The 20853-nt window shown below is 37.0% G+C and overlaps 1 protein-coding gene across 1 annotated transcript; it reads left to right on the top strand.

Moving 5' to 3' along the window:
• The first annotated feature begins 200 nt into the window (after nt 1-200).
• RIOK2 (RIO kinase 2) lies at nt 201-20781 on the top strand. Its single transcript, XM_065874561.1, has 10 exons — nt 201-340; nt 2993-3131; nt 3880-3996; nt 6696-6871; nt 9885-9973; nt 11974-12165; nt 13682-13774; nt 14922-15446; nt 16108-16204; nt 20496-20781. The coding sequence occupies exons 1-10, from the start codon at nt 275-277 to the stop codon at nt 20658-20660; spliced, it is 1659 nt and encodes a 552-aa protein (XP_065730633.1). The 5' UTR covers nt 201-274; the 3' UTR covers nt 20661-20781.
• The last annotated feature ends 72 nt before the right edge of the window (nt 20782-20853 follow it).

The raw sequence follows: 20853 nt of genomic DNA, 5'->3' as shown, positions 1-20853 counted from the left end.
CTTAGAGTCCGCCGACTAAGCCACATAACAAAATCACTTTACAAAAAAATACTCTGCTTTGTTCCGTACTAATTGCTTCATAAGACTCAGAAGACGTTTTATTGCCCCCAAGTCAGTGAGAACGGTACCTCTTTTTAGTAACAAGGACCTGTAGTATAAGCTGCGCAGGCGCGAGCCGCCCGGCCGCTGTGAGGCGCGGCAGAAGCAGGAGTGCCAGCTTTCCTATCGCCGTCTGGTTGTTGAAACAGGAGTCTGACCTGGGTCTGGGGCCGCCATGGGGAAGGTGAATGTGGCCAAGTTGCGTTACATGAGCCGGGATGACTTCAGGGTCCTGACCGCGGTAAGAAGTTCGCCATTTTTCCCTCTCCCCTGACCTTTTCTACCGCGCGTGCTCTTCCTCTTCCTCTTCCTCCAAGTTTGATGGGAGCTGAGCGCGCTTTAGGCCCTGGAACGCGGCCGAGGTTGGGAATGGGGAAAAGACCGAAAGACCGGACAGTCGGATTTTTCAAAAGCCTTTGTTCAGAAGCTTTTTATCTTCCCCCACGTAAAGCAAAGACCCCTCTTTTCCTTCCTATTTTGCTCCCGTTCTGCAGAGCCACATCGAATCTCTGTAGCCTGGGAAGCTTCTCTGATCCTGGGCTTCTGACCAGCTGAGAAGGGTTTAAGAATCCTGAAGAGTAATTGATAGCATTGAGTTCCCTACTCACAGATTGAGTCACATAGTATTCCTTCAGTTTCATTCAATCCACACATACTTATCGGATATGTAGTAACTGTTTTAGAGAATTCCACGGGTTACAGGACAGACAAGACGAAGGAGGCAAATCATCAAGTAAACGAATAAATAAGGGGTAATATGAAGATAATAAGTCCTATGAAGATGATAAAGCGAATAACGGAATGGAGACCTCTCATGGTGGAGGCAGGGAGCCTGAATACTGTTTTTAAATTGTTTAGTCAGAGAAGACTGCCCGAGTGCAAGAATCTTGTCTGTTTTTATAAAGTTCCTGGTATTTGGTAGGTACTGAATAAATATTTGCTAAGTAAAAGAAAGAATGCGGGGCGGGCATAACAGCTGAATGAGAAAGAGCCGGTCCAGTGAAGTCCTTGGAAAGAATTGAAGGGAGAGGAAGCTACAGTGGTGAGTGCAAAGGCCCCAAGGCAGGAACAATTTCTGAAGACTAGAAAGACCAGTGTGGCTGGAGCATAGTGAGCAAGAGACTGAAGAGTTGGAGATGTAACTGGGAAAGGTGAGAGCCAGATCATGTGCTATAGATAGTCATGCAGGCTTGGTAAAGAATTTTGAATATATTCTAAGTATAGGGGAGCCACTGAATGTTGTTAAGGAAGTGACAAAAACGGATTTTATGGTCTTAGTCTTATAGCACAAAGATCAACACATAGATTAGGCATTTGCAGAATAAAACACATTTATTTAGGAGCTATTATTTTTTGCTTAAATAGGCATTTATTCTTAAGGAATAAACTATCAAATGCAAATTCAGTGTAAAATTTGGAAGACACTTCTTTCTCCTCCCATAGATTCTGAAATTCAGCCACACTTTCTCTAAATACCTACTGTCAAAAGATACCTTCCTTCTCTACTTCCTCAGCACATTAACTCACTCCTTAATGCCTCTGACAGAAATAGGGGAGTCAAGAGAATGTTAGAGGCTGGGAGAAACAGAACAAAGCATGGAAGATTAGTTAAGTTTAAAGTGTGAGGTTTTGGTTGGGACATCAAAACGATGCCAGATTTATCTTCCAAAACTTTATTTTTGCAATTCTTAAGTTCATTTTGAAGCTCACCAAGGAATGGCCTAATTCATTAAATATTTCAGTCTCAGTTGAGTGTTACTAGTTTTGGTATCAGTGGCCACCTTTCCTTGACCATCTTCCCTTTACTTCTCTGGCACCTCCTACATCAATAATCATACTTTGACTGGCTGCCCTTACCTTTCAGTGTGAATTCCCCCCCCAAGTTCTGTCCCTTATCCCTCCTTTTTCTTCCATTATCTCTCGCTTAATGATCACATCCACTTTATGTATGACTTTATCGCTTACCTCCATCAAGTAATTGACGATTTTTTCCCTGTAGTTATGACTTCATTCCCAAGTGCAGATCAGCCTTTCCAATTTTCCTTAAACATCTTCATCTGAAGTACCTTCCATGAAGGACCTTCCAACACCTCAGACTCAGTGTGCTCATATCGAATTAATCAACTTTGTCTACCCCTTCACTCCTTTCCCAAACTCCATTAAAATAATAATAATTATTACTATCTTAAAGCGTCTTCTTTCTTTTCACTTCACCTTTGACTCTTCATTCACTTTACCCTCCCACATCCAGTGCCAATCCCTCTCATACTAATTTCTTTAATTCTTTCCCTCCATTACCACCACCTCTTCCCTGTCCTGGCTTCTGTTTTCTCTGGCCCAGACTGTTGTCTTAGTTCTCCAATACAGCACCTCCAGTTTTTGCCTTCTCTTAACCACTTTGCATATTCCTGCTAGATTAACATCCTTAAAACAACCCTTAAATCTCCCTTGCCTAAGCATCTTCATGAGTTTCCTACTTTCCTAAGTATAAAATCTAAAACTTTTGGTCTACATTTCAGGTCCTTTCATATCTTCTCATTAAATACCTTCTTAATAAATACCTGGAATATCTGTAGTTATTAAACACAAATATTTGGGTGTCAATACGTATTTTGGTACATACCATATGTTAGTAACTGTTAAGCACTCACAATTCATACTCTTGAACTGCATATAGTATAGTAGAGAGAGAGAGAGAGAATATGAATATCAATGATTATATACCAAATTGTGATTTAAAATATGTCTAGAGAAGGTAATAATTATGTCTCACAATTGGTTGGGAAACTGCATGGTCAGGAAAGTTTGACGGAGAAGTTAAGTTTTTCACAAGGTTTTGGTAGACAACAGCTCTATGTTGATTATGATTGCATTTTGATTTCTTCAATTGCAGGTTGAAATGGGCATGAAGAACCATGAAATTGTTCCCTGCAGTTTGGTTGCTTCTATAGCCAGCCTTAAACATGGTGGTTGTAATAAAGTTTTAAGAGAACTAGTAAAACATAAACTTATAGCTTGGGAGCGAACCAAAAGTAAGTATTTGAGGCACCGTTTGTGATTTTCCCTGTAACTGGCTTCCGCCAGAGCAGGTATTCCAAAAAGCAGGTGGAAGCTGCCAGACTAGGAAAGCACTAGACATAGAACTGACACAGTACACTTCTACCATGTTCTATTGGTCAGAGCAATCACAGGGCCCACCCAGATCCAGGAGGCTAGAGAAATAGCCTCCATTTCCTCATAGGGGATTAGCAAGTTCCAATTGCAGAAGAACAAGTGGGATTAAGATATTGTTGCTGTCTTTGGCAAGTACAGTCTGCCAAAGGACTCTAGAGCATTACCTCTCAAACCATAGTGGTGAGGGATGAGTTTTTCTTTTTCCACCTATTATGGATCCGTACCTTTATAAAATAATAAAAATAATTACTAGAAAAATAAAAAACTGACAAAATACAGGCACAAATTCCTTCTTATTAGAATTGAAGACATAAAATAACTTAGTCAAATTGATACAAAAATTTTTGAACCACTTAGTTTCTATAACTTGTCACAGACTAGTAACAAACATTTATAGACTGGTATCAGTCTGTACGTTACACTTTGAGTAACACTGCTTTAGAGAAGAAATAAAAATTACAGCAAGAAATGCTAAAACTCATAAGCCTGGGTAGCTAGTGTTTTTCCAGCTAAGACTTCCCTTGTTTAAATTTTTCTCTTGACCTGATGTGACTTGATGGTACAGAGTAACTAAAATATGGTCTTTCTCATTTGATTTTTTTCTAGCTGTCCAGGGCTATCGGTTGACAAATGCAGGCTATGATTACCTAGCTTTGAAAACACTTTCTTCTAGACAGGTGGTTGAGTCTGTTGGAAACCAGATGGGTGTTGGCAAAGAATCTGGTAAGTGCTGATAGTACTATTGAGTGCATTTTATTTGCTTTAGTTTATGTTTCCCCTTGAGAAAGGATTCATCTTTTCTATTTTTCTAACTAAACAGTAAATTGAAAAGTTGGTTGAAAGCAATACAGATTTTGAAATTACCCTTAGTTTAGTAAACTACTGTTTTTTCATAAGTCTATCACTGAAAGTTCAGTTATACCAAGAATCGGTTTTCCTCTAATAACTGAAATCTTTGGCAAATACTTTATTTGTTCTTATTTTAATATCTGATAAATTGAACATTTGTAATAATTTTTAAAAGTATCACAAGTGGCTTCCCTGGTGGTGCAGTGGTTGGGAATCCACCTGCAAATGCAGGGGACATGGGTTCGAGCCCTGGTCCAGGAAGTTCCCACATGCCACAGAGCACCTAAGCCCGTGTGCCACAACTACTGAGCGTGTGCTCTAGGGACCACAAGCCACAGCTACTAAGCCCGCGTGCACAACTACTGAAGCCTATGCACCTAGAGTCTGTGCTCCACAAGAGAAGCCACCCAAGTGAGAAGCACATGCACCGTAACGAAGAGTAGTCCCCACTCACCGCAACTAGAGAAAGCCCGCGTGCAGCGACGAAGACCCAATGCAGCCAAAAATAATAAATAAATATATTTTTAAAAAGTATCACAAGGAAGTTATAAAAACCACACTTTCCATCACAGCAGTATGATCAACAGGGCAAAGTTAGATATGTGTAGAACCATATGTGTAGAACCACAGAAAAAAATTCTAAAATAGCATTAAACAAATACCTATGTAGTGGTTTTTTATGTGTGGTAAAAATAAAGAACAGAGAGATTTTCTTTATGCCATGCTCTCTTATACACTACTTTTTGTCCTACAAAGTTTATGCTGTATAGTTACATACTTTAAACTGAGAGAGCAAAAAAATTAAAATTAGGGCTTCCCTGGTGGCGCAGTGGTTGAGAGTCCGCCTGCCGGTGCAGGGGACACGGGTTCGTGCTCCGGTCTGGGAGGATCCCACATGCCACGGAGCATCTAGGCCTGTGAGCCATGGCCGCTGAGCCTGCGCGTCCGGAGCCTGTGCTCCTCAACAGGAGAGGCCACGACAGTAAGAGGCCCTAGTACCGCAAAAAAAAAAAATTAAAATTAGAAGTAAAAGAACTATTAGGAAACCTATTCCAAAGGAGGTTGTTTTGGTACTTCATATGGTTTGTATGTCTACTATATTAATATCCAGAGTATGGTATATATTTAATAAGTAATATTAGAGTTACTAAATACGGGAGTGTGTGTGTGTAAAAATGTATAAAATGATGTAATGAAACACCTCTTTTTCCTCTTAATTTTTTTATGTCCAATTTTTTTCAATTAAAAAAATGGCTTTCTTTTAATTTTTAAGAACTTCATTACTTGCAAAACAGAGTACGAGTACGGTAAAAAGTGAATCTTAACTCCTAACCCAGGTCTCCATCTCCTGTTACTACTTCCCAAAGCTATCACTATTTATTAATATTGTACATATCCTAGAAATATTCTATGTAAATACAAGTATATAATGTACTGAGGATGTATGTATATACATTCACATCTTTTTTTTTTTTTTTTTTTTTTTTTGTGGTACGTGGGCCTCTCACTGCTGTGGCCTCTCCCATTGCGGAGCACAGGCTCCGGACGCGCCGGCTCAGCGGCCATGGCTCATGGGCCCAGCCGCTCCACGGCATGTGGGATCCTCCCAGACCGGGGCACGAACCCGTGTCCCCTGCATTGGCAGGCGGACTCCCAACCACTGTGCCACCAGGGAAGCCCCACATATCTTTTTAATCATAGGTGAAAGCAAACAGTACTTACAATTCTACACCTTGATTTTTTTTCCACTTGGTGCATCCCTGACATCATTTCATATTAGCAGAGGTGTCTTTCTTGTAGTTGCCAAGTATTACAGTCTTAGAAATTAAATTATTAGAGCTAAAGTTATGCACATTCAAAATTTTGATATTACCAAATTTCCTTCCAAATTGTGTCAGTTTATAATCTCACGAACATGAGAGGCTGTTTCTCTCATGAGTAATTAGGACATGTTCTAAATGTTAGTATTAAAATAGAAACTTGTTTGATAGAATATTTATGGGAAGATCTCCATTCTGATTATTATAGGATTATATTTGGATACTCAGTATTTATTCATTGAAGCAATTTAAGAATTGAACTTCACATTGTTGAAAAGAAAGAATTTTTTTTTCTTTTTGGCCCTGCTGTGTGGTAATGCAGGATTAGTTCCCCGACCAGGGATCTAACCTATGTCCCCTGCAGTGGAAGCGCAGAGTTTTAACCACTGGACCGCCAGACAAGTCCTATGTTGAAAAGGAAGATATTATTAATCACTGCTCGTACATGTAGGACACTAAGGAACAATTAGATGTATTCCCACTAAATGGAATTGAGCATTGAGCATCTTTGGAAGCAGTAACCTTTGACACCTTTGCATCCCTGTTTTCTTTTGTAGTAGATAATTAATACATGTCATCATTTTGTATTGTAATTAAAATTACCATAAAAAGAATTTTGCTGAATGGTAATTATTTCTAGTTATTAGGAAAGATAAAATTTGGTACAAATAAAACCAAAGTTAGAAAATTGGAATTGTTTAAATTTACTGGAATAAAAATATAATAATGATCCTTTTAAAATTTTGACTCTAGATATTTACATTGTTGCAAATGAAGAAGGGCAGCAATTTGCATTAAAGCTTCACAGACTGGGAAGAACCTCCTTTCGAAATCTGAAAAACAAGCGTGATTATCATAAACACAGGCATAACATGTCTTGGCTTTATTTATCTCGTCTCTCTGCCATGAAAGAATTTGCTTATATGAAGGTATTTTTAATTTTATATTTTTAACCAAACAATATGTGTAGTTAAAAGGTTGTAGTGACATGCATCAGTCTGTTGCCTCCGCATCTCCCTACTCCCAGTCCCAATCCTTAACAGTCACTTTTTAACTCTTTAGACTATTTCTGGTATTTGTTTTTCTCATGGTTTCCTTCTACACAAAGGTATTTTTAGCTGTTATAAATGCATAAAGGCAACTTGTATTCTACAATATTAACAAGATAGAGTAGCCTGAAATAACTAGTGATGTAATTGCCTCACAAATGTGTATGTGTGAATGTAAATCTATACCTGTCTATGCATATGTCTGTCTCTAATTGAAAACACCAGATAATTACCTTCTGTAGAAACCTTAGTCTCTCAGGTAAGTTTACTGGTATTTTTTTTTTCCCACAATGGAAGAAATATCAATTCATGAATTTGTATGTATATTAGAAATGGTAAAAATCTTTAGTTTTCAACCTTTTACCTCCCAAATTATGTTCAACATAGATTTACTAAATATCTTTAATAATAACCAAATTAATTGTCTTCACTAATAATTTAAATTAGAAAATAACTGCATTCTTATTATTCTCTCCAGTAGGATTTATTTGTTATAACTTATCTTTTTAAAATTTTGAATTATTAAAAGTCACTCCAGTGTATGACCTGTTGTTTCTTGGGAATTTCAGTTTGATGTTCTTTGAGTAGGTTATTTTAATTCATGTGCTTAAATTTTTAGTAATCCTGAGGGAAGAATCCTCTAGTCAGTATAAGTAAGTGATATCAATACCATACATGTTGTGTTTTTTGTGTTATTTCAGTGGTTTGTATCCTGTGATAGTAAGTAGGCAGTTTGGTAGGAATTGTTACACATTTCCCCCAAACTATATTAAGTGTCTTCTTGGTGTGTTTATATGAAGGCACAGGAATAGAGCCTGGTTGTGGATAAATATGCTTCTTAAATTTATTCTCTCTTTTCCTAAGCGAAAATAAGATAAGATTGAGCTATAACTTAAGGGCTAAGCTATGGTACAAGGGCTAGACCACTATGACAATAGTTAGAGTTGTTACATACTGTTGAGCTGCCAAAGCATGTTCAAAACCATTTGGATTTAAAAATAACAAATATGTAGCCAAGCAGACAGTCTTTGGAGAGAGGGAAGTAGTTCAGTTCCTGTCCAAAGAAGGGAGGAAGTAGAGTAGACAGCTCTTAAAATTAACCCTGTTAATAAGCATATATTGAGTGTCAGCTGTGTGCCTACCTCTATATTAAGTATTTTGTTGGCAGAGGTGAACAGCAGATACCAAAGAAATAACGAGTGCAGTGTGTGTCTTAAAGTTGGAAAGATAACATGAACACACCTAAAACAGAACAGTTTAAATGTCAAATTATATGTTGAGTTTAGAGAATCTTCTGTAGAGTAGAATGATCGATGAAGGAGGTTTCATAAGTGAGTGGGAGTTGAGTAGAGTAATGGAGTTGCATATGATTTGTCTGTAAGGAAAAGACAATAAGACAGTGTACTTTGCAAAGGAACCAGAATGGCAAAGACATGAATATTCGTGTGAGCCCTGTGTGTATGGGGACAGTCACTAACGTGACTGTCTTGATCACACTCCAGAGTGTTTATTGGACAGAGTATTGAGAGAACTAGGACTGGATAAGTGGATTAAAGAGTTTTGAAAACTAGGAAAAGTTATTCAGACTGAAGTCGATATTTACAGCCATTGTTTTTTTTTAAAATGGAGCATTGACGTAAGCGTCTTAGTTGGTATTGGTACACTTGAAGAAAGGTTTGGTGTGGTAGCAAGAACCAGAACCACTGTTGGCGTGATTCAGATATCAATGACAAAGGCCTGCTTAGAAATGGTAGCATTCCAAATGGCAGAGGGCATAAATCTAAGATATTTTGAAAAAAGTAATACAACAGGCCTTTGTAAGCAAAAAGACAGAAAAAGTTAAACATAGGGTAAAAAATGGATTTATGGATGGTGGGTAGTAACATTTGACTCAGACCACTACGGTGTTTATTTGTGACTACAGTGACTGTCACATAATGGATTTTTGTTTGTTTGTTTGCGGTACGTGGGCCTCTCGCTGTTGTGGCCTCTCCTGTTGCAGAACACAGGCTCTGGACGCGCAGGCTCAGCGTCCATGGCTCACGGGCCCAGCCGCTCCGCGGCATGTGGGATCTTCCCGGACCGGGGCATGAACCTGTATCCCCTGCATCGGCAGGCGGACTCTCAACCACTGCGCCACCAGGGAAGCCCTGTCACATAATAGATTTATATTGTATATTGTGGTCAGAAGAAAAAGGCCAGTGCTATATAAACTGAAATGCCTAATATATTGGAATATTTCATTTCCTGATATGCCAGAAGACAGAATATTTCCTAAATCACAATTTATTTCCATTTGAATTTTTTAAGCACACTCCCAGTAAATGACAGAAACTTACAAAATAGAAGATATACATATCGTAAGAGACGAAACTTCTTGAAGGCAGAGACATTTTCACACTCATTTTTGTAACCCTAGCACAGTGTATAATATTTAGTAAATGTTCAGTAAATGAATGTTTGGTAAAAAAGTGAATTACAGGGGCTTCCCTGGTGGCGCAGTGGTTGAGAGTCCGCCTGCCGATGCAGGGGACACAGGTTCGTGCCCCGGTCAGGGAAGATCCCACATGCTGCGGAGCAGCTGGACCCGTGAGCCATGGCCACTGAGCCTGCGTGTCCGGAGCCTGTGCTCCGCAACGGGAGAGGCCGCAACAGTGAGAGGCCCGCGTATCGCCAAAAAAAAAGTGAATTACAAAAACTGGTTTACAATGTTGTTTTTATGTACAGCTCATTCTGTGCAGTGAATAAACCGTACATAAATAATCATGTGTTAACTGTAATTTTGTAAAGGCTTATATGTTTTTTTTCTGGTTGTGGACAGGTACATTTAATTTTATTGTTCCCTAAAAATTAATGACCTCTTCATTACTTTTTACCTGTTGCTATATTTTAGGCATTGTATGAAAGGAAATTTCCAGTTCCAAAGCCAGTTGATTATAATCGCCATGCAGTGGTCATGGAACTCATAAAAGGCTATCCTCTGTAAGTATAATTCTTGGAACCTTCAGTCCTAATAAATAATTATAAGGTTCAATTTTAAAAAATAATTTTTTTTCTGTAAATGGAATATTGCTTCTGGGAGGTTAGAAATTAACATAAAGTAGTAGACTTAAAGGCAAATTGAAAATTCAGTTTCATTCTGACAATATGGATTTTATACTCTCTGACTCAGTCAGTAAATAAACAGTCTAGTATGTGCCAAGCGCTGTTCTAGGCTCCCCAGTAAACAAAACAAAGTCCCTGCCCTCATAGAGCTTACTTTCTAATGGAAGGAAACTTGCAGGAAATAGCTAAACAAGGAAATATTTGATACATCAGATGGTGGTAAATGCCATGCATAAAAATAAAGTGGGGTAAGGGGGACAGGAAGTGTTGAGGTGGGTGGGTGTAGGAGGCTGCTATTTTACATGGGGTGACCAGGAAAAGTCTCCTTGATAACGGGGATTTTTGAGCAGAATCCTGAAAGAAGTGACAGAGGAAATCATGCAGATATCTAGGAACATTTCAGGCAGAGGCAAGAGCAAATGCGTAAATCCTGGAATGGGAGTATGCCTGCATGTTCAGGAAACAGAAGGCCACTGTGGCTGGAGCTGAGTGAGTAAGGAGAGAAATTGTAAGTGATGAGATCACAGAGGCAGCAGACGATTTGTAAGCCATTGCAAGGATGTTCTATTTATTTATTTTGGTGGGGAGGATATATTTGACATATAACATTCAGTAACTTTAAGGTTGATTTGATACATTTATATTTCCTAATGTGATTGCCATTGTAGCAATAGTATTAAGGACTATTTTGATTGAGACAGGAAGCCACTGGAGGATTTTTTTTTTTTTTTTTGGTGTCAGTGAAAACTGCAGGTCCTAACCACTGGACTGCCAAGGAACTCCCTGCCATTGGAGGATTTTGAATTGAGAAGAGACATGATCTGACTAATGTTTTAATGGGATCACTCTGACTACTGTATTGGAAATAGACTAAAAGGAGACTAGGACAGGATTAGGAAGAAAAGTTAGGAAATTATTGTAATAATGCAAGCAAGAGATGATAGTAGTTTAGATCAGAGTGGTAGATGGTGAAGGTAATGAAACGTGGTCAGATTTTGGATATGTTTTACAGTCAGGGCCTACATGATTTGTTTGGGATTGGGTATTGATAAAAAGGAAGGGGCAGGTAAGGATAACACCAAGATCTGGGGCCTGAATAATTGGAGGGATAAAGTTGCCATTTACAGAAATGGGAAAGACTGCAGAAAGACAGTTTGGAGTTAGAGGGTGGGGCAGAATCAGAGGTTCAGTTTGGGACATGGTAAGTTAGAGATGCCCCGAAGCTCAGAGAAGTCTAGATTGAAGTCTGTGTATGAGCCTGTATGAGATCACCAAGAATGGTTAAGATAATAGGTCTTAAGATTAACCTTTGAGGAGCTCCAAAATTTATACGTCAGGGAAAAGCTGAAGAACTAGCTAAAAAAACTAAGAAGGAATGATCAGGGCAGAAAGAGGACAGCCTGAAGAGTTAGTGTACCAAGGGTCAAGTGAACGGAGCTGCTTCAAGGAGGGGGAAGAGGTTAACTGACAGACCAGATAATGATGAAGGTGGAGAATTGACCATTGGATATAGCAACATGTAAGTCATTGGTAGTTTTGACGAGAGCTATTTCATTGGAACAAGGTTGAATGAAAGCTTGTTTGAAATGGGCTCATTAGAGTGCTCATTGAATTGGAGAAAGCACAATTAGAGGAGTTTGGCTGTTAAGATGAAAGAAAGAATGTGGTGTACTGGGAAGAAGATACAGAATTGAATGGGTTGTGTCTTTTTTTTTTTTTTTAAAGCTGTTATATCTGTATGCTGATAGGATTGAAGAGAAAACTGCTAGGGAGGCATGATGAAATGGAAATAATATTTAAATGTAAATACACACATGCTTGCTTTCATTAAAATCATAAATGAGGACAAATAACCTTTTTCACACTTACACTTTCAGATGTCAGATACACCATGTTGAAGATCCTGCATCAGTATATGATGAAGCTATGGAACTAATTGTTAAACTTGCAAATCATGGGCTAATTCATGGAGATTTCAATGAATTCAATCTCATTTTGGATAAAGATGACCACATCACCATGATCGATTTTCCACAGATGGTTTCAACTTCTCATACCAATGCTGAATGGTATATTCTGGATGTAACTGTTTATGTGTGATGCAGTCATCTTTTATTTATTAATAATTTTTCAGCTTTGTCATACTGTCATTGGGGTTAATAACTGGTTTGAAGTGGCTGATGTTAAGAGTCTAAAAATTGGGATGTCAAAATGCTCTGATTTTCCCCCTAAGAATTTTTCTTACTCCTCAGTATTTTAAAACTGAAAAAAAATGCACTTTGATACAGTTTTTAAAACCTATTCATTAAAATAATGCTTTATATTAGAAATCTGAAGAAACTGCCTACTTTTATAAATCATCAAAAGAATTTGAATTACTCTTGTAACCTGACAGACTTGCGAAAGTGAAACTTTCTCAGCCATGGAACTCTTTATTCAAACAAACGTTTCGGTGGAAGCCCAATTTTTAAAACAAAAGCCTGCTCAGAAGAAGTAGGGACATGGAAGGAGGAACCCTAGAACCACATCCTCTCTGCCTTTCCCCTTTTCTCTCTGCTTCATGGTTGCCTCCAAGAGGGCTTCACCAGGCATAATTTAATAATTTTTTATGGCCTTGATGAAAGTTACGGTTTTGTCCTGAACTCAGTTACCAGACTGGTAATATCTCTCATGTTGTTTTTAGCTTTTATTTTGATAAGAGAAAGGAATTCACGTAAAACTTCATCCCTGACACAGGGCAGAATCACTTCATATACTGTGATAATCTTATTTCTCATATTACTTGACCATTTAAACAGCCAAATTGTGAAATATGACAGGATATTTTCCTTTATGTGTTTGTATTCTATGATGCAATTGAGTGTAATCGAATTAAGATTATTTTTTTTCTCCTGTTCTCTCAATTCCATGTCATCCTGTCTCTTAATTCTCCCTTTCTGGAAACCTTCTAGAGAATTCAATCTGTTCTGGCTGCTTTATGGTAGCCTAAAAAGCAACCTGATATTCAGAGGTCCTTCTACTCTCAGTCCAGATTAACATGTCTCCAGATAACCATTTATAAGCCACAGCATTAGTTATCTCCTATAGATGTTTACTGCATATTAGCTAATGGGTAATAAAGATAATATAAACATAGCATTAGTCCCCAAACTTTTTCTTATGAGTCACTAGTTTATTTTTGTCTTCACCTTTCCCAGTTGACTAGAGGTTCTAGTGAACATAGCTGAAGCTGATGGGAACTATAATCAGACAGACGAAACTAGAGAGGGAAAGTAGAAATCTACCCCCAAACTGCAGGCCCTTATCTTTTTTTCTGGGATTCATATATATGTCTCACAGTATGGGAAAACGTTGAGTTTTCTAACCATAAGAACTGTATGCCATTGACAGCTTATAGTCCTTGTTCCTGGGCTTTTAGTTTTTCAAACACCAGCAGCTGATTTGTTTCTTTTTTCTTTTGAGTAACATCCTTTTCTCTTTTCTCTTTCATGTAACAAGAATGTCATAACAAGGATGTTGTCTTTGGCTAATAAGGAAAAAGATGAACAACAAAGGCTATATAAAAAATGATTCTTGCTTTTGCAGGTATTTTGACAGAGATGTTAAATGCATCAGAGATTTCTTCATGAAACGTTTCAGCTATGAAAGTGAGCTTTTCCCAACCTTTAGTGATATCAGGTTTGTATACTATGTTGCATAAAATGATAGAATTTATTTAGTTCTAAAAGTTAACACTTTCATCTAAAAAATTTTCATTATTATTGTTGTTCAGTATCATTGCTATATAATATACAAATGAAACTTAAAAACTATGCCTACCTGTGGTCCATTAACCTTACTGAATTGGGAGGAGGAACCTACTTAGTTTCTTATAAATTCGAGAACGCTTATTCAATATAGGATGCTATGTGAATAACCCATTTTTAAGGAATCAAGCCAAGTGTTTATCAGAAATTGTGTTTTTCCTTTATTCACTATAGGAGCTATATTTAATTGATTCATGGAACATAATTATATGTAAATTCTCACAGCCAAATGTTCTCATTTTGTATATGTAGTTAAGATATTGTTTTCTGGTTTGGGATGATTGACATAACTTAAAATCTTTAGCCTCCTCTGAAAGTTAATTTATTAAGTCAGTATCAACTGAAGTCTCTGTAACTTTTCTACTAATATCTGTTGCTCTTCACAGTCATTTTATTCCTTTTTTTTTTTTAAGATTCATTATTTATTTAATTTATTTTTGGCTGCATCGGGTCTTAGTTGCAGCACACAGGATCTTTGCTGAGGCATAAGGGATCTTTCCTTGTGGCGTGCAGGTTTCTCTCTAGTTGTGCCGTGCAGGTTTTCTCTTCTCTAGTTGTGGTGCTCAGTCTCCAGGGCATGTGAGCTCTGTAGTTGAGGCCCACGGGTTCCAGAGCATGTGGGCTCTATAGTTTGCCGCACACAGGCTCTCTGGTTGAGGCATGAGAGCTCAGTAGTTGTGGCGTGCGGGCTTAGTTGCCCTGCGGCATGTGGGATCTTACTTCCCTGACCAGGGACTTAACCCACATCCCCTGCATTGTAAGGCATATTCTTTACCACTGGACCACCAGGGAAGTCCCTCACAGTCATTTTATTCTTAGATGATAACCAGCTATGTCCTTTACATTTGTGTAGTTAAGTGATTTAAGTATTACCTCTTAGGCAGAGAAAAACCTTTAAAATATATAAACTGTTAAACTCATTTGAGAGTCGTAATTTATCAGAACACTAAATACTTAATTCATGTCAGGTGGATTTTTTTCTCGCTCTCTAAATGCATAACATTCTTTTCTTTTCCTAGGAGGGAGGACTCTCTTGATGTAGAGGTTTCTGCCAGCGGCTACACAAAGGAAATGCAGGCAGATGATGAACTACTTCATCCAGTAGGTCCAGATGATAAAAATATTGAAACAGAGGAGGGATCTGAATTCTCATTTTCTGATGAAGAGATATCAGAAAAAGCAAAGGACTGTAGGTCACATATTGAAAGTGGACAGGACTCTATAGGTGAATCAGTTGACTGCTGTTACAGATCCTCTGGAGACCTGGAACAAGTAAAGGAAGACAGTTTGTCAGAGGACAGTGCTGATGCATGTAGTTTTGAAATGACTGAGTTCAATCAGCCTTTAGAAGAAATAAAAGGGCAGGTTGTTACAAACAGTTCTGTAACTGAGTTTTCTGAGGAGAATAGCAGAACTGAACATGACACCAGGCAAGATGATAAGACAGGTCAAGGTGGAATCCTCATGGGCCCTGAGGAGTATGAAGATGAGTGCCCTCATGTGATTGCCTTGTCATCAGTAAACAAAGAATTAAGGCCTTTCAGGTATAGACTTCTGTTGATTGGTTTTTTACTTTAATCTGGAGACCTAGACTTTGATTCTGGTAAATGAATGTTTTTTTCAAATGACATGACAGCTATATTCTGCATCATCATGTGCAAAATGAAAGCAAATAACTCTTTTATAGTTAAAATTCAAATAACCCTCTACAATTGACTTATGCTAGACAGCCTATTTATTCAATTTTAAGCAGTTCTGCTTTCAAATTCAAACTGATTACTTTCAAATAGTTAATAAGGTCTCTTGATAAGTTGATGAGGTTTTAGATGGGTGAATTATTTGTATTTTTTAATAATTATTCATCTAATGTATGTTTGGTTAATGTATAGTCCAATAAACATGCAGTAAGTGTGCTCTCAAAATATCTACTTACAATGAATTTTCCCTCGTGCTTTGAACCTTCTGTACTTATTTGTTAATGTGCAATTAAAATTACTGTTATGTTATTTTTCCTTTAAGATTTTTTTTTTTTGACAAATATTAGTGAATCAGCCTCAGCTTAGATTAGCAAAAGGTCTAAAATTTAACTTTTAGATTTGGGGTAGTTTGATGAAATATGGCTTTATGTATTTCAAAGTAGTAATATGATATAAATTAAGCATAATTAACTATTTAAAATTAACTAAATTTTGATTTTAATTTTAGAGATGAAGAAAATATGGAAGATGTTAATCAACATAGAACAAGAACTCTGAGTGTTACTTCTGCGGGCAGTGTGTTAAGCTGTTCAACAATTCCTCCGGTAACTATTCATTCAGTATTTCCCAGGTGTTTATTAGCACTACTGTGGACAGATTATTAAGCTAAGGCGCTCTGAGGATTAGATGATGTACAGGACCACCTTGGCCATTTGGACTTCACATGTTGATAGTATAAAATTGATAACAAGTGCAAATTTAGGAAATAGAGAGGGTTCACTTCACTTTTAGCTGGAACGATCAGAGCTTTCAGGGAAAACACAGCATGTAAGTTGGCTTGAATTTGAAAGATGAAAATCATAGAAATTTAAATCCAAGGGGGACTTTGTAGATTCTCATGTGATCTTGTCCCTGCATTTTAACAATTAGGAAATTGAGGCCCAGACAAGTTACATGACTTTGCTCAAGATTACTCAGCTAGTGACAGCACTGCACCTCAAATGTGAAAATGCACGAGCTTCGCTAGCTAGTTTGTTCTTAAATTTTGAAAGCGGAAAATAGGTAATTGTAAAACTTTCAGTGTCTCAAGCTTTTGTGGGACATTTAGCAACAAATGTCCAAAAGAATTTCATAAAGGACATTTTCTGGACGGGATAATGAACGTATAGTCCAGCTCCTACCGATGAGCTTTTATGCCTGCCGGCCATTTCTCCTGGCTACCCGGAAGGAAGAATCAGTTTGTTTCCTTTGTAGATTTTAAGCAGAGATAAAATTACATAATTGGTGTGGTAGGTTTTTTCCTTCTGGTTGAAGGTACTAAGTTGAATACCATTGAAACTAGTTTTTAGTGATAACTTTACTTAAAATGAGCAAAAGAAGAAAGTCAGTTTAGAAGGTAGAAAGGAGGAAATCAAATTATTATTTAGAAAGTGAATTCACAGGGAAAGAACTTTGTTTTTTCCTGAACTTTTCATTTTTAAGTTCAGATATATTGTTAACAAGTTAAAATGTACACCCTGTGGAGGGTAATACGGGACATTTACAAAATTAAATCAGTTATCAAAAAATAAGCTAAAAATAACAGTACTCTGTTTTATTAATATGGTGCACTTTTAGTAGTACTGGTATCTTTACTCAATAATAGAAACATTTGGAACTTGTGAGACCAAAATAAAAGAATAAAATTCTGTAAGTGCACTGATTTTATATACTCTTCTGATGGCCTCATAATTTACCTGATTTTCTGAAAAAATTTAAGTCAGTGAAATCTTTGAAACATCTTTTAATTATGATGGAAGATAATATCTCCCTTTAAGTATTATCACCTGTCTTGGTTAAGAATTTCTCTCACTTTATGGTTGCCTGTCCATTCTTGGCTTTGATATTTTTCTGTACTTATTGAGATGTATTCACCCTCCTTTCTTTGATTTTATCAGATTCAAAACATAAGTGCATTTATATCTAATTGTTGGATTGGCCAAAAAGTTCATTAGGGTTTTCCTGTAAGATGTTACAGAAAAACCCGAATGAACTTTTTGGCCAGCCCAATACAGTGTTGTAAAATTGGCAATTGCATATAAAGAAAAGTTAGATTACTCCTGCTACTTTCTTAAATTCTAAGTTATGCTCTTTCCTGTATATAAAGATGATGACACTAACATTGTCTTTTGGTCTTGTCTTTATGCCATTTAACTTACAGCTAACAGAAGGAACTTATATTTCAAATGGGGTCGAGCCTATAATAAACTGCATTATAAAATACAGATTTGCCTTTAGTCTAAGGGGGGAAAAGATCTCTCTGGCCAGCTTAATCAAAAAGGTTTCCCTCTAATCATTGGAAATAAATTGACTGTGTTAACTTCTAATTCTTTTGGGAATTTGGTCATACTATTTTCCTTGAGGTTGTATTCCATTTTTTTTAAAGGGTCAGGAGAAAACACACTTTTATTACCTTCGTTAATTTGATGATTGTTGTTTTCGTGTCTGCAAAACTAAAAGATTTGCTCTGTGTTCTTTGAAATTGTAAAATCTGTTTTCCTCTTTAAAATACTTTTATAGTTCCCTATTTATTGGCAAAGTTGCTATTTATGAATGCTGTTCTTTCTCATACGTAACAGAATTAAATTCCAGCTAAACATTAAGGTATATTGATTTAAAAAAAATACATACATGGCCACCATCAGTAGCAACAAACAACAAAACAATAACAAAGTACATGATTTTCATTCATTTTTTTCATGTACTCCTCGAAATAATACAGAAGTACAGTTGACCCTTGAACAACACTGGTTTGAATATGTGGGGTTTTTTAATAGTAAATGCTACAGTACTATATGATCTGTGGTTGGTTGAATCCGCAGGTGCAGAGCAACCTCTGATACAGATGGCTGACTCTAAGTTATACTCAGATTTTTGACTGCTCAGTGGGTCAATGCCCCAACACCCTCATTGTTCAAGGATCAACTGTATTTTATTTCGCATTTCATCATCTTTTTTAAAAAATATACTAGTGTGGATTTTTCTCCCACTTTTTTTTAACATGAAAATTAACCTTGTAGGATTTGTAAATTGTTCTGAATTAGGAGGTATATGCATAGTAATTCATTACCTCCTTATTTTCTTTAGCTGCTTGATATGATTATCTTATGGTTTCATTGAAGTAAAGAACGAAGGGGAAGTTCAAGCAGAATATTTAGAAAATAAATTGATTTTTTTTTTCTTGGAACTATCCCAGAGGCCTCTGTCTGAACTCCTCTAGTTTAAATGTGGTGCATGTTCTACTGTTGTCTCAGTCTCCTGTTGGGTACCTTCTTTCCTAGTTTTATCTCTTTTCCTTACTGAGTTTATTACTTCTTTATGTGGCAGAACGGATTTTAGTAGTTTTTTGAGTGAGTTTGGGTGGGAGAGAGGACTTTTTATTACTAAAAATGTCTTTTTATCGTGTCCTCACACCTGATTGAGAATTTAAGTATTAGAGTTGTGGTTTGGAAATAATTGACCTTCAGAATTCTGAAGGTATTGCTTTGTTTTCTTGGTGATAGTTAAGACGATGCTGATCTGATTCAGGTTTCTGGTCTCCTGCCGGGGTGAGGAGGCTATGATAGTTGCCTGGCTTCCTAGGGTAGAGAAAAGTCCTAGAGGCCAGTCACTCATGTGTTAAACTTTCAGCCAGTCTTAATGCTTTCAGTAATGAAATTTCTGGGATAGCAACCAGGTGCTTCTAAGACTCTGGCCTTCCTGGAACTGCATCTCCTGGGATATCAGCCTCTGCAGGAACTGGCATTTTTATTCTTCTGTTTCGCTTTATCTTCTTTTACTTTTTCTCCCACTGAGAATCATTAGACTAAAATAAAGAGGGATAACTTGTTAAAGCCTGTCTGCCTAACTATGTAAAATATCTGAAGTCTGCATTTAACTTATCTGATCCAGAGTTTTATATTATACATATACAGTCCAAGAAACAGTGCGTTAGGCAGACTGGTTTTTCTAGCTCCTTTTTACCTCTCAAATCCATTAATCTTTAATTTTTTAACTTGACAGATTTTTAATAAATGCTTCTTTGTACCTAGCATGGGGTGGGGCATATTAAGAAGAGACCCTTGCTTCAACCCTTTCAGCGTTCACTCTTTTTTTAGGAGAGGTTGGATGATGCAAGATTATACACAATTAAACAGGCTGCTTCAGAGGAAAAAAAAATTATGTGAACGGAATATTCAGATTTTTTTCTTCATCTTGTAAGTCATTTGACATTGGCAGCCTGTGTCTTAAGTGATAAGAAATAATTTGAATTTATGACCATTCACCATGTGAAAACATACTGTTTCTCCCAGAAACTGTATGAGGACTTTTCCATGAGTAACTGCTGCCATCAGGTCATCTCTACACCTGAAGTTATGAAGGCACTCTTGCGTATATTTGACCAGTAGTAAATGCTTTCAAACATAATTTTCCACTACAAAACCATGCCTCCTTCTACCTAGAAAGCAAAGGAATAAGCAGGTTGTTTTGGTTTTGTTCGTTTGTTTTTGTTTTCTTTCCATCTTGTTGGGTTTGGGTTTGGGGGTTATGGTTGGTTGGTTTTTCCCAGTTTTCCTGATGACCACTAGGTGGCACTATGATGATTTGTTATTTAAAGAAATGTGACGGTTCACTACTATGTGCTACTTTTTGCTGTAATCTGTATTTCTGTTAGGAATTTAATTCCTCCTGTTTTATAACAGTTTGGTGTTTTCTCTTATTGCTGTTTAATATAGTACTGTCAGTGGAATTTTTAAAACTCATGCTTTTAACAGAAATTTGAAAAATATTAGCAGTGTAAATCTTTGTTTTATTGAATGTTTACTCCTTATCAGAATGTTCCATTATCAGTGATACTAATTCATGAAATCTTTCCAGGAATTGGTGAAACAGAAGGTGAAGCGTCAGTTGACAAAACAGCAAAAATCAGCTGTGAGACGACGATTACAGAAAGGAGAAGCAAATATATTTACAAAGCAACGGAGAGAAAACATGCAAAATATTAAATCAAGTTTGGAAGCAGCTAGCTTTTGGGGAGAGTAATATATTTAAGAACTTGAATATTTTTCAAAAAGTTACTATGATCCCTTTTTAAGCCACCTTTAGTATTTTTTGGACCAAGGCAGATATATATATATATAAATAGATAAGTAAACCCTCTTTCATCAATAAATTTGACTCATTCGGTACATGTCTTCTAAAGAATAACTATAGTAATTCTGCTAAAGCAACCCAG

The sequence above is a fragment of the Phocoena phocoena genome, chromosome 3 (genome assembly GCF_963924675.1).
Source record: "Phocoena phocoena chromosome 3, mPhoPho1.1, whole genome shotgun sequence".
Taxonomy (NCBI): Eukaryota; Metazoa; Chordata; class Mammalia; order Artiodactyla; family Phocoenidae; genus Phocoena; species Phocoena phocoena.
Note: the sequence above shows the minus strand (reverse complement) of the source record. Positions and strands in the feature narration are given on the sequence as shown.